Source organism: Heteronotia binoei, chromosome 4 (genome assembly GCF_032191835.1).
Source record: "Heteronotia binoei isolate CCM8104 ecotype False Entrance Well chromosome 4, APGP_CSIRO_Hbin_v1, whole genome shotgun sequence".
NCBI lineage: Eukaryota > Metazoa > Chordata > Lepidosauria > Squamata > Gekkonidae > Heteronotia > Heteronotia binoei.
In genome coordinates, this window is record NC_083226.1 from 147,410,811 (window position 1) to 147,425,187 (window position 14,377).

The 14,377-nt window shown below is 38.0% G+C and overlaps 1 protein-coding gene across 1 annotated transcript in view; it reads left to right on the forward strand.

Moving 5' to 3' along the window:
• The window catches only part of SLC38A9 (solute carrier family 38 member 9), a 69,872-nt gene that overhangs the window by 2,256 nt on the left and 53,239 nt on the right, over nucleotides 1-14,377 (forward strand). Inside the window, exons 2-5 of the mRNA XM_060235979.1 lie at nucleotides 3,794-3,838; nucleotides 4,489-4,581; nucleotides 4,822-4,967; nucleotides 13,805-13,937. Of these exons, the coding sequence (XP_060091962.1) occupies nucleotides 4,864-4,967; nucleotides 13,805-13,937 (237 nt within the window). The 5' untranslated portion in view covers nucleotides 3,794-3,838; nucleotides 4,489-4,581; nucleotides 4,822-4,863. The remainder of the gene's footprint in view (nucleotides 1-3,793; nucleotides 3,839-4,488; nucleotides 4,582-4,821; nucleotides 4,968-13,804; nucleotides 13,938-14,377) is intronic.

Consider the following 14,377-nt stretch of genomic DNA (forward strand, 5'->3'; position numbering starts at 1 on the left):
TGTTTTGGACCCAAGCTGTTAAGAGCTTTAACGATTAAAGCCACAACTAAAAGGTTAATTGGCAGAATATTGGTTTGGCTTGTTAACTGCAATAAGTATTGACATGCTGGTAGGAGAATTTCAAACTGCCTGAAGTTTCCAAACTATTTTTGAAGACAGCCCCACATACTATGGGTTACAGTAGTCCAGTCCAGATGCTGCCAAAGAAAGCTAAGGAGTCTGCATTGTCACTAGTTATTATGAATAGTCTCGGTACTTCATTTTATTTTTAACCTTACATAGTTACTTTTCATCTTATACTTAGAGCATTTCATAGTTCTGTGACCCTGCTGTTCTTTTATGACAGTATCCACAAAACCCTAGCTGACCTGTCAGGGACATTCAAAACCTCTGTAAATGTGGAATCGAAATCTAATCAGATAAAAATTGATTATTGATTGTGTGAACAAAATGCTTGCCAAACTGGTTACAGCAAGCTGCCAAAACATTTGTTATTTGGTCTCAGTGCATCAAGCCTCTTACTGCTCAGAACTGAAGTTGGACAACACTGTGGATGCACCAGAGGCAGGAAAGCACGTTTTCTATGTTTCATGGATGTGAGAAAGCAGCTGTACCCGCAAAGCAGGAAAAGTCTCTTCAAGGTGTAGTTCTGTGAAATAAAATAACATCCAATGAGCTGGGATTTTGCTGACTAAATATATATGAGGCTCAGTTGAATGCTTTTTAGCCTTTTTAAAAGGATCTAGTTAGTAGACTAAAAGTTAAGAACTGCTGGTCTAAGCATTCTGCTTCAGCTCAGGAAGTAAAAGTTGCAACCCTAAGCTTGTTCATTCAGAAGTTCCAGTGAAATTGGTATAGTAAGACTTATTTCCAAGTAAAATCCATTATACAACTGTAGCTTTTGAGTAAGACAAAACAGGAACTGTTTGCTTAAAGTATTTCTAGGCTAGCATTTCTTCCAGCACAGCCGGACATTAAGACAGGTTACAACATTTTTAAAAAATCATATCAATAATACAGTAATAATAATACAGTAAAAACAATAAACGCATCATATTTTACTGGTGAAGTTGCATCATGATAATACAAGGAGAGAAGGGACAAAGAGAGGTGAGGTGTATTGTGGGGCTGGGTCTCTTTAGACTAATTCTCTGTTGATTCATTTACATTGCTCTAAAAGGAACTGAGAGTGATGTAAATTATCTGGTCCTCTTCTCCATTTTATTCCCACAACACCAGCCCTGTGATGTATTTTAGGCCAGGAGACTGTAACTGGCCTAAGGTCATGCAATGAATTACATAGAGAGTGGAGATTTAAACCTGGGTCTCCAAGGTCCTAGACAAACAGCGATCCCAAAGTTGTGCCTGTTGGGTGTCATGGTGCCCACTTGCTTCTTCTCCAAAGTAAAGAACCAGTAGCTTTCCTCCACATAATTGAAGCAGGAGGTACTTCAGAATAGTCCAGGGTTTTGTGCCTGCAAGGAGGTTCCACAGGAAAACAGCTGCCTTCCTCATAGGAATAGATTTGGTTTGGAAGCTCCCATGATTGTACAATTGCCCCCAGTCTTGATGGCATCCATTTTATGGTGCTACATGCTACTTGTTTTCAGAATTGCAAAAGTGCTCATAAATTCAACATGGTTGGGAACTCAGGTACCAATGCCACATACTGACTCAGTTCTGCCACAGGAAATTAGATTCCGAGATTAAGTTGGGCTCTAATGTGAATTCCCTAGTTCCTACTCCTCAGTGTGCCTTTTTCCTTTGCTGTAGTTGTGAGAGGAATGGGGAGGCCCCTAATCCCCATCACTAATCTGTTTTTCTTCCTAACACCGGGATCTGTCCTTCCCTTCCTTCCTCAGCACTTGAGAGACAAGACTCTAGCTAACACTAGGAAAAGAATGTCCTTCCTTTTCCCAGAACAAAATTTGAGTTCAGTGGCACCTTTAATATCAACAGAGTTTTATTCAAGGTATACGTTTTCATGTTGTACACATTAAAATGGAAATTTCACTAAACTCAAAAGTTGTTGTTTCAGACCAACATGACTATCCACTTGAATCTATCTTCCTTCTCTTAGGCAGCTTTCAGAAAGAGTGGCTCCCAATACAGCATAGACCAGGGGTACCAAACTCATTTGTTGTGAGGGACAGATCTGACATAAATGAGACCTTGTTGGGCCAGGCCATGTGTACCTATTTAAGATTAGGTAGCAGAGATATACACTTTATAAAGGATACGGACAAACACAATTATTTTTAAAACTTAAAATAAAACATGCTTAAACATTAGCACTCATTGGTCTTGAATGTGCTTTCTTTGTATTTCTCCCATGGGAGACAGGAAACTGGGCAAAGAAAGCTCTGGCTCTTTCTTTCCCTCCCCAGGGGACCAGGATGGGGAAGAGCCTCAGCCAACAGAAGGAAGGCTTGGCTCAGTAGCTCTGCTGTGCAATTGAGAGAGCCTGGCAAAGCAAGCTCTGCCTCCCCCCCCCCTTCCTCCCCAAGGGAGGAACCTCAGCAAATGGAGAAAATAGAGGCTTGGCTCAGTTGCTCTACTGTGCAATTGAGCAAGCCTGGCAAAGCAAGCTGAGATGCAGAAGGAAGAGGGAGAAGGAAGCAGATAACCACCAGTTGCTCGGGGCCTGATTCAGTCCCTGGGCTGCATGTTTGTCATCACAGCATAGACTGTAGATGATGTCAGAGATGACAAAAGACATAAATGACCTGCAGTCCCCACCCACCACACAGGCTTGAATGTATCTTGGTCACTCTGTAGTATGACTCAGGCAACTACATAAGATTCAGTAGTACCTTAAAGACCAACAAGATTTCCAGGATAAACTTTCAGGAGTCAAAACTTCATCTTGCTCTTCTACAGCAGACCAACACATTTACTTCTATATATGTGGTGGTTGAGATAGAATATTAATTAAATTCCACCCCCTTCCCCTGCCATCAAAGCCAACCCGAAGAAGAAAGTCTTGTAACTAGGGTTGTTGACAAGGCTGCAGAAAAATGTCCTGTCGCTGTAATGGAAGGAAATGGGCAGGTGATGCTTTTCATGGCATGGTCGCAGATAATATCCCAATAAGCTCTATTAAAGGGACAGGATGTTTTTTTCCCTCTGTGCAGCTGACAGCCCCACCTGGGACTGAAATAAGTACAGTCAAGTAGCTCATTTATGTTCTAAATCCTTACTGGGTTAAGTAAATATAAGAGGAACTTTTAAGCAACTTTACAACCCTGGTTCAGCAACTTTACAACACTCTGATAACTTCAGTCAGCCACCAATATTTGTGCAGTTAACTTTTAACTTTCTAGGGCTGAATTTTCCATCCTAAAGCAATCAGCTGGTTTTTGTGTTGTTTCTTCTCCGTAAAAAAGTATGGTGTATCTGCTGATTCGATGAGTTGCTTAATTCCTCTCTTTTATGTAGGCTTTATCCCATGAAAACTTGTGCTGTAATAAAGCTGTTAATCTTTAAGGTGTCACAGGATTCCTTTATAGTTTTGATCTAGCAACCCAACACATGGCTATGCAGCTGGAAACTGTGTTTTGTTTCTCTTAAAAACCAGACATTTACACTTCATCTCTCCTGGCAATGATCATTATCCAATGGATTGGGAACACTGTCCAGTCTTCTTTCCCTTGCTGTGACTTATTTGTCCTACGTGAAAAATTTAATACAAAAAATATATTTGAAAGAACAAAAACCTAGTTTATTTTTGTTAATTGTTATAAGGTGATTTGCAGACAGTTTTCTTATACAGATTTTTTTTTATGTAGAGCAGAAGGAACAAGTCATTCTGGAAGCAGCCTGCAGAACACTCTAACTGGTAATTAACTTAATTATTACAAATCTCTATGATATTAACCAGGGATGTAATTAATCTGTATCCATATTGAAAAATAAAATGCAGATGTAAAAGACAAATCTTTTTACAGGAGAAATTAGGGTTGTCACCTTTTTCTTTTCCAGATTGTGACTTTGGGTGTTTCACAGCTTGACTCTGACAGACAGAAGTTCAATAGGTGCAGCCTTTTCTGGTATGCAGAAAGTGTGACTTCAGTAACCTCTGCTGGAAATCTAAATGCTTCCAGATAGCTAACCTAGCCTCTTGAACTAGGATTTCCAACTGTGGGTTAGGAAATTTGTGGAGATTTTGGAATGGAGTCTGGGGTTGGCAGGCTTCTGTCCTAAGTACCTGGAAGTAAGGTTGCTCGCTGCCTGGAGGAAAACAAAATGCCCTCTCTCTTTAAGAGAGGCTTAGTGGAGTGCTATTTAAAGGGACAGAACATGTTTCTCCAGGTGTGTTAGCTACCACACCCGCAAGTAGGGCAACCCAAAGAATTCTATAGGATTTGTGTCTGAGTAAGCATGCATAAGGTTGGACCACACAATGCAAAAGGAGAAAATTCCAGCAGAGCCTCTGAATGCAGGTGTGGTGATCATTGTGAGTGTGTTCTTGTGCTTTGATTTGTGTAGGACTGAGGCAGATGGAAGAGCTAATAACTAACGGGAATCATTCAAGTAAAAATATGACCCTTGTTAAAAACTGGTGATCAGTATCTTAAAGTGGTAAGTGATATTCCTAAATTGTTAAAGTCCAATTATAATATATTTTTTAAAACCATCAAAATAATGCAGTGATTCCTGATAGTAAAACTGGAAAATTTATTTTATTTTGTTAAAAAAAAAAGTGGGGATGATTTTAATGTTTTTTTTAACTGTTATAACTGATTTAATGAACAAATGTGTAACTTGCACGGAATACTTTATTTATTAGATGAACTACAGTTCTTGTTTTCCTTTTTACAGGTTAAAATAGTTTTACTGCAATAGGAAGAGTGTTCTTCAGATATGGAGGAAGATATTAAACCTCTCCTGGTCCCTGTTGGAGGTGATGAAGATGATGTTGGAGTCCTCAATATTCAATTTAACCCAGAAGATTTTAAGTATAAAAGGTAGACACATGCATTTAACTATGTGCATTGACAGCATGAAGCTGAAGTTTGATTAGGAAACTGTGGGTGTTTTTACACTGACAGTGTGTGACTCTCTATCACCGCATTGGAAACTCACCTTTTACATTACCTAATGTTCTCACAACTGTTTTCAATCGTTGTTGCCCGTAACATCTACATTTGTTTTGGTGAGATGAATTTTGTGTTAAAACAATTTTATTTAGTAACATATGGTAGCAATATCTATTTCTTACATCATTAATAACTTCTTTTTATCTATCCCATATGTTACTTTCTAACCACCCCTCTCCCCATTACTTGACCCCCGCCGGTGTTATTTGCTTAAAATACTAATATTTAAAGGTACCCTTAACTAATGAAAACAAAGATTAATATCCTTCCTTCTAATACTTAATCATTATCAAAAATTGTCCAATGTCCTTTTACTTTCCACTCTTTTTCTACATATCTTCTAAACTTTTCCCATTCCATCTTGAAAACTTCTAAAACATAGTCTCTTAAAATTCTTGTTAATTGGTCCATTTCACTCCATGTCATAATTTTTGCAATCCAATCCCATTTCTCTGGTATTTTTTCTCGCTTCCACAACTGCGCATACAATGTCCTAGCAGCTGAAAGCAAGTACCAGATTATAGTTCTATCTTCTTATGGAAATTTTTTCATTTGTAATCCCAACAGAAAAGTCTCTGCAACTTTCTTAAATTCATATCCCAAGATCCTAGAAATTTCTTGTTGAATCATCTGCCAATACTTTTTTGCTCTTTCACAAGTCCACCACATATGGTAGAAAGAACCTTCATGTTTTTTACATTTCCAACATCTATCTGGCATCTTATTGTTCATCTTTGCCAACTTTTTAGGAGTCATATACCATCTATACATCATTTTAAAACAGTTATCTTTAATACTGTGACATGTCGAAAGCTTAATAGAATTCTTCCACAAATATTCCCAAGTTTCCATCTGTATTTCTTTATTTACATTAATTGCCCACTTTATCATTTGAGATTTCACTACTTCATCTTCCGTAGACCATTTTAGAAGTAACTTATATAGTTTTGAAATTAATTTTTCATTATCTCCAAGCAGAACTCTTTCCATTTCTGTTTGCTCTTTTCTTATTCCTTCAGTTTTAATATCCTTTTCCACCAAGCTCTTTATTTGTTGCATTTGAAACCAATCAGATTTATTATTCAGTTCTTCATCAGTTTTCAATTCTATTTTGTCACTTTGTATTTTTAATAGTTGGTTGTATGACAACCACTTTTCTTCACCCATCTCAGCTGTTATTTTTATTACTTCTGCTGGCACTATCCATAACGGCTTTCTCTCATCCCCAAATTTCTTATATTTCATCCACGTATTTAACAGGTTGTTTCTTATATAATGGTGAGGGGAAAAAACATCTTTTTTACCCCATAATACATATAAGCGTGCCAGCCAAATTTATTTCCATGACCTTCCAAAGCTAAGAGTTTTTTGTTTAACAGCATCATCCATTCTTTTATCCACACTAAACCAACTGCTTCATGATATAATTTTAAGTCTGGTAATTGAAATCCACCTCTCTCTTTTGCATCTGTTAAAATTTTCGTTTTAATTCTTGGTTTCTTCCCAGCCCACACAAATTCTGAGATTTTTCTTTGACATCTATTAAATTGTTTACTGTCTTTCACAATCGGAATTCTCCATATTCTTGTATTTTAGCTAACAACAAAGGTGTTACTTGGATGGGATTTTCATTTATAAACATTATATCGTCCGCAAATGCTCTATATTTATAAGTAAATCCTTTTACTTTTAATCCTTCTATTTCTTTGTCTTCTTGGATTTGCATCAGTAAGATTTCAAGAGTCCTTATAAACAAGAGCGGGGAAAGCGGACAGCCTTGTCTTGTACCTTAGTTAATTATCATATCTTCTGTAAGATCTGCATTTATACATAGCCTTGCACGTTGTTCAGTATATATTGCGTTTATCATCCTTATAAAGTTTTCCCCCAACTCCATTTTCTCCATTACTGCAAACATAAAGTCCCAATTTAAATTATCAAATGCTTTCTCTGCATCCTCAAAGAATAATGCTACTTCCTTTTCTGGATGTCTTTCATAATATTCTACAATATTTACAACAATTCTAATATTGTCTCTTATTTGCCTTTTGGGGAGAAACCCCGCTTGATCCTCCTTTATAAAATTTGTCAGATGTTGTTTAAGCCGTTCTGCTAATATTCTTGTATACATTTTATAATCATTATTTAATAGTGAGATTGGTCTGTAATTTTTTACATTCGTGACATCTCTATCTTCTTTTGGAATCAACGAAATAACAGCTTCCTTCCATGTATTTGATATTTTCCCTTTTATTCTTATCATGTTCATCAATTTCTGAAGTTTCGGTACTAACTCCTCTTTGAAGGTTTTAAAAAATTTAGCTGTATATCCATCTGGCCCAGGTGCCTTTCCAATTTTCATTGCATTAATCGCTGCTTCAATTTCTATTTTTTCAATTGGATCATTCGAAACTTTTTCCATATTTTCTGTTAAGGGTGCTATTTTAATGTTTTGTAAATACTCTTCCATCTTTTCTTTCTTTATTTTAACACCCTTAAATAATTTAGCATAATACTTAAAAATTCTCTTTTTATTCCTTCTTGATCTACCACCTTTCTTCCGTCAACCACAATTTTATTAATAATTTTGCTTTCTCTCTTTTTCTTCAGTTGCCAGGCCAAATATTTTCCAGGTTTATTTGCTCCCTTGAAAGATTTCTGCAGCAATCTTCTCAAATTCCATTCCAGTTCTTTATTTAACAAATGTCTCATTTGTGTTGGTAATATTGTAATCTCCCTCATAATTTTCTTTTTCCCTGGCCTTTTTCTCAGTTCCCTTTCCTTTCTCTTTATTTCATTTTGAATGTCCAGCATGTTTTTCTTTTGCCCTCTTGTCTTTATTATTCAGAGTAATCAATATTCCTCTCATTACTGCTTTATAAGCATCCCAGACCGTCTGAAAATCTATATCTTCTTTATCATTTATTTGGAAGAAAGCTTTAGTTTCGTTTTCTAGAGATGTCACTATTTCTTTATTCTGTAGTAAATCTTCATTTAATCTCCGTCTTTTCGACTTTTTAGACAATTTTGTCATCCACATTATTGGGTTATGATCAGTCCCTATTTTAGGTAAAATCTCTGTTTTCTTTGTTATAAGGCCTAAATCCTTAGTGCCCCACAACATGTCAATTCTGGAAAAAGTATTATGCCTTGCTGGAAAAAAGGTATAGTCCCGCACTTCAGGGTTAAATTTTCTCCATATATCTTCCAGGTTTTCTTGTTTGACCAATTAAAAAAAAGACTTTGGCAATTTCCCTTCCTTATTATTTCTTTTTCCCCCAGACCTATCCAGTGTATTCTTAATTGTTCCATTAAAGTTCCCCATTATCAAAACTTGATCATATGTCACTTCATCAAATTGTTGTATAATGTCTTTTAAAAAAGCATCCTTTGCTCCATTTGGTGCATACAGTCCCAATAACAATGGTTTTTTTGCATTTAATATTTTTTCTACCGCTACAAATCTTCCATCTTTATCTTTAAACACTAATTTCGGGTCCAGTTCTTGTAGGGTTGCCAATCCCCAGGTGGGGGCAGGGGATCCCCCGGTTTGGAGGCCCTCCCCCCACTTCAGAGTCGTCAGAAAGCGGGGGGAGGGGAGGGAAATGTCTGCTGGGAACTCTGTTATTCCCTATGGAGATTTATTCCCATAGAAAATAATGGAGAATTGATCTGCAGATATCTGGGGCTCTGGGAGGGCTGTTTTTTGAGGTAGAGGCATCAAATTTTCAGTACAGCATCTAGTGCCTCTACCCAAAATATCCCCCAAGTTTCAAAACGATTGGACCAGGGAGTCCAATTCTATGAGCCCCAAAAGAAGGTGCCCCTATCCTTTATTATATCCTATGGAAGGAAGGCATTGAAAAAGTGTGCCGCCCCTTTAAATGTGATGGCCAGAACTCCCTTTGGAGTTCAATTATGCTTATCACAGCCTTGATCTTGGCTCCACCCCTAATGTCTCCTGGCTCCACCCTCAAAGTCTCCTGGCTCCATCCCCAAAGTCCCCAGATATTTCTTAAATTGGATTTGGCCACCCTAAGTTCTTGTTTAATATAAAAGATCACTCCCCTTTTCTTCTGTTTAGCCAGTGAATGAAATTCTAGTCCCAATTGCTTATTCCATAAAAATTTGTAATCCTTTTGTTTAATATGTACTTCTTGTAGACAAACTATATTACAATTTTGCTTTTTAATCCCATGAAATGTTGCCTTTCTTTTTTGTGGTGAATTTAGTCCATTTACATTCCAATATATTAATTTGTAATCCATCATGGTGCAAATTCTTTGTGTTCTTCAAAAAATCTACGCAGTTCCTGTGTGTTTGTAATCCTTCTTCCTTGAAGTTCAAAGCTCAGACCTTCAGTTATTATCCATCTATACCTCATTTCATTGTCCCATAATTTTTCTGTCAATTTCTTAAATGCTCTTGTATCATTTATCACTTGTCTTGGCAACTCCTTCATAATTCTTACTCTGCTGCCTCCCACTATCAGTGTCTTTTCAAAATTTTTATTCATCATTTTTCCCACCATTTCTTTTGTCTTATAACCACATCTCTTGGTAGATTTTTTTTTAAGCATAAAGTGAATTCACTCTATACATATAGTCATACATGTTCCTAGTCCCTTAAGATCTTCCTCCAGAAATTCTGCAATTATTTTTATTATATAGTCTTTCAATTCAGTTTCTTCATCCTCAGGTACTCCTCTCAGATGTATCTGAGTCTCCATCAATTTGCAGTCATGAATTGCCACTTTTTCTTGTATTTTTAACAAGGTGGAATCATGTAATTTCACTCTCCCTTCCACCTCTTGCACTTTCTTTGATGTTACCACAGTCTCATTTCTGAGATCCTCTATATCTTTTTTTAGCTTTTCAATATCTTTTCTAATTTCTTTCTTGGAAGCAGTTATCATCTCCTTCATCCCTTTCATTATCCTGGCTTGCATTGCATCCAATTGGTCCTGCATTTTCTCCAATGAAGCAGTCCTTGTATGGGTTTGCTTGTGGTCTGACATGTAAAAACACCGAAAAATTTGACCTCACCAAATTAAATTTCAGCTATCAGGTTTAAAAGAGTGAAGCTTGCTTTCTTCAATAAGCCTAATTTTGCCGTCCTCAGAGCCTCCTGGACACAGATATTAATTTTTAAAGTTTTTATTTTCTCCAAAATGGCGGTTGTGGCTTTCTGCTTCACTTAAAAAAAAAATTCTTTTTTCCTCTAGAGGCTTCTAAAATGTTTATTAACAATAATGTCCAATAGCATTTACCTTATAATCGTCACCTCTGTCGGCTCCACCAATTTTTAATGTCCCAAACACTTTAAAAGTTTTATTTAAATTTTGGCCTCCTTGCAATGGCTGCCGATGTTTTTCTATGATATTATAGTCCTAGAGTAGGCTGGCTGCTTCAATGATTTCCCTTTTTCATCCAATACTTCCTGCTTTACTTGCCACCAAATCCCGTTTTCACTGGTAGAGAGATCTCACGATGCTTGACGTATTTCCTGTGTTGACTGTGGGAGCTGCATTCTATGACGATGGGGCTTTTTCTCAAAAACCGCAAGTAGACCAAACAATAAATTCCTTTCCAATTTTTAACACTGTCCTTTAAGTTTACAAAGTCCAAATTTCGCCCCTTCTCCCCTTCTTCTTCCAAGCTTTCTAGATTTCAATTTCCCGCCTTCTGATTTTATTTTGTTTAATTTTAATTAGTCCTGGAATGAAAGATAGCGATCTGTACCTTTTCTGTAGTTATCCAGATCAACAACGGTTTTGTATAGCTTTAGATGTTTAGTAGTATCAAAGAAGATTAGGATCCTGTCGAGCTTAAGTCAAATAAATGACTCTGGAAACTTCTGCAGATGATGAAAAGGCAACTCGTCTCCGGAGACTCTTCAAAGCCTCAAAGGAGCCCCCCCCCCCCCCGGACTCCCTTTTAGCCAAAGTAAATCTCCTCAAAGTTTCCTTTGCATATCTTGGACTAATCTCTGACTGAGAAAAGTAGGCAGTAGGCATTAGATTGCCTTCCACTACCCTGAACAGAAGTTCCAGCCTGTTCCCCTTCTGAGAAGCAGTTCAGCTTGGCATTTTCCAACTCCGGAAGTCTCTTGGTGAGATGAATTTTGGAGCTGCTGCTGCAGTGTTTTTCTCCACACTAGTTTTTATCTGGTCTTTTCTCTACAGGCGTTTCAAACTTGTATTGTAGAAGTTTTCATGCGTTTTAAAAGACTCCTCCAAAAGTCACAAGGTGCAGTAATTTGCATGAGAACTGAAAGTAGTTGAAATGTTTACATATCATTGCTTACCTCATCTGGTAATTTAAATTTGTATTGTTTTTGCAGTGTTGACACGATTTCCAAGCAATCGTATACATTTAACTATGCACTGGTATTCCGGCTGCCCTGTGATCGGAGACACACCCCCCCCCCCCCCGCTCCCAAATTGAAACACTTAAATGTAAAAACAAAATAATTAAAGCAGAACAGTGGCAGGCGATTTGAAGACTCTGAAACTCTGGATCAAACTGAATGTAAAAACACCCTGTATAAGAAATGGTGACATACTGATTGGTTCAAAATTGCTAATTCATAATAATGCTTATTTTGGTATGCACCCCTGAAGAGCACTATTCTCTGCAGAGAAGAACCTACTGGTGATCCCCAGCCTGAAAGACATCTGGTTGTCCTTGACCAGAGCCAGGGTCATTTTGGAACTGCTGGAACTTTCTGCCAAATATCATCCATGCCTTGCAGAACCTGATGGAGTTTTACGGCACTTGCAAGGCAGAGATGTTCCACCCACCAGGCTTTTGATTGAGGACAGTGATGGTTTCCACCCAGGGCTTTTTTTGTAGCAGGAACTCATTTGTGTATTAGGCTACACCCTCCCTGATGTAGCCAATCCTCCCAGAGCTTACAATAGGCTTTGCAAGAAGAGCCCTATAAATGCTTGAAGGATTGGCTACATCAGGGGGGTATAGCCTAATATGCAAAGAAGTTCCTGCTACAAAAAAAGCCTGGATTCCACTTCATCTGGCATCCCCTCCTGCCCCATTTTCTCCCTCCCCATAAGCCAGTGGCATAATCTGAAATTTCTAGCACCATCTGGCGATGTTTTAACTATTATTTTGCTGGGTTTTTAAATTAATTTAAGAGTGTTGGGGGGTTTTGTTCACTGCCGTGAGCCTTGTGTGCACGGGATAGGGCAGTCTAAAAGTTTAATCTTCTATAAATAATGATGTTTATTTTGGCACTGTCCCCTTAATCTTCCCAGCTCATAAGACCTCTGAACTGAAATGCTACTAATAGGATAGGGTAACAGGTTTGCTTCAACAGAGTATCAGCTGGACCTTGTGAAACACTGGGTTCAGTGATGCAAGCTGTGTTGTGCCTCAATTCTGTATAATCCAAATTGACTACCTACATGGGGCAGACTAAGTGCTGATTAGGTTGTGTTCCATTCCAAACCTGTCCCTCAAATACTGAATCTTCTATTACTGTGCTGGTCTGACCGACAGAATCTGCTTCTCTTATCATACCAGTTACAACTGCAATAGATGTCAGAGCTTTTTGGTGCCCTGATTCACTAGCCTGTGTTCAGTGCTAGAATTATCATCTGGGGCATGGCCCTTGAAAGGTCTGTCAGATGTCTCCTTGGAATTAAGAAGGGGCAAGCATCTGCCAGCATTTGTGCTGAAATAAAACAGATGCCGTTTCTGATTCTTACATTAATGTAAAATAACTAGTCCTCATGCTGGCAAGGAAAAGTGCTCTAAGTTCTCTCCTTATCTAGATTTGTATTATTATATTTGTGTTTTGCAACCAATTTGTTTTTTATGGCCAACTAGTCACTGGCATCCCTCCTTTTCTGCTCCAAAGTAAGAAAGCCTGGCTTGATGTGTACCTTTTTAATGAGGAAAAGTTGGACTTCTCCATTCCCAGGGACTGGCTTTAAATGCTAAAAATGCTCTATATATTTTAATGTGAACAAATATTTAATTGGGAACTAAAGGCAAGCAGTAGTGTGATTTTGAAAAGCTCCTAGGATTTTCATGGCCTAAGAACATAAGATGGACCTTTGGCCTGATTCAGCATGGCTTCTCTTTGTTCTGTTGCTGGAGGCTTGATTAGAGGACCCAGGGCTGGCTATGGGCTTTCATCTTCCTTAAGGAGTTAAAGGAAGGTGACCAATCTTGATGGTAGCTGGATATATTAGTGATTATAGTCAGAGTGTCCTTTTTGTAGCTTTGCCACCTTAAGCTGTGTTAGGGTTCTGACGGGCCTGGAGAAAAATGCCCTGTCCTTTAATGTGTAGAAATGGGCAGCTGAAGCTTCTCATAGTTTTAAGCATTTTTTTTAAATCTTTAATTGTATTTGTGTCCTTTATAAAGTTTATATCTCTGCTATCTGACATTACATTTTATGAAACACATTGTCTGGCCCAACAAGTTTTCATTTATGTTTGATCCATCCCTCGTAACAAATGGGTTTGACATCCTTAATCTAAGTGGACCTTTTCTATATCTGGCACCATATTTGTTTCTAAAAGTGAAAAATATGCAGGGGTTTTATCACTTACAGTATTAATATACCATTGTTTTCCCCCTAAAATAGATAAATTATTATTATATCATCCAAGTCTAATTTTTGTCCATGTTAGCCCTTGAACATACATTAGAGTAGTGCTATCTCTGCTTCTCTTGCAGGCCATTCCATGTAGAACCCACAAATATTGTTAGCGTGAATGACGACATGCAGAGAGTTTCTGATGAAGCTTCAGCAATGAATAAACGGATTCACTACTATAGCAGGCTCTCTTCACCTTCAGACAGAGCTCTGGTAAGAAGAAAAAGATGGGCTAATGTAAAGACTTCTTGTCATGAAGGTTCAGACTCCCGCCTCTTAGAAAGTGCTTGAAACCAGTGATGATTTATATAGTTGGGTCACTCAGTCAGCAACTCTGAATAGGATGAGTGCTACTCCATCGACGTCAGTTTACAAGTGAGGGGGAAATGGAAGGAAAGGTGGCTGAGGTGAATGGAGATAAACGGCGACAGTGGAGTCGGGTTTAATCTGAGGCAGTGTTTAAGCCCTGAAAGGTGTTTTCAATACCTGGCCTTTGACTATGCATAGCAGAGCTAAGGTACAGAGGACGCCTCTGAATTTTGTGCCATCACTTCTGTGACTAAACCTTCTGCACACAGAGTTAAGAAGGTCTTCCAAGTGAAAGGCCAGAAAACAAGCACAATGTTGGAACACTTAAAGACTTGTAGCTGATG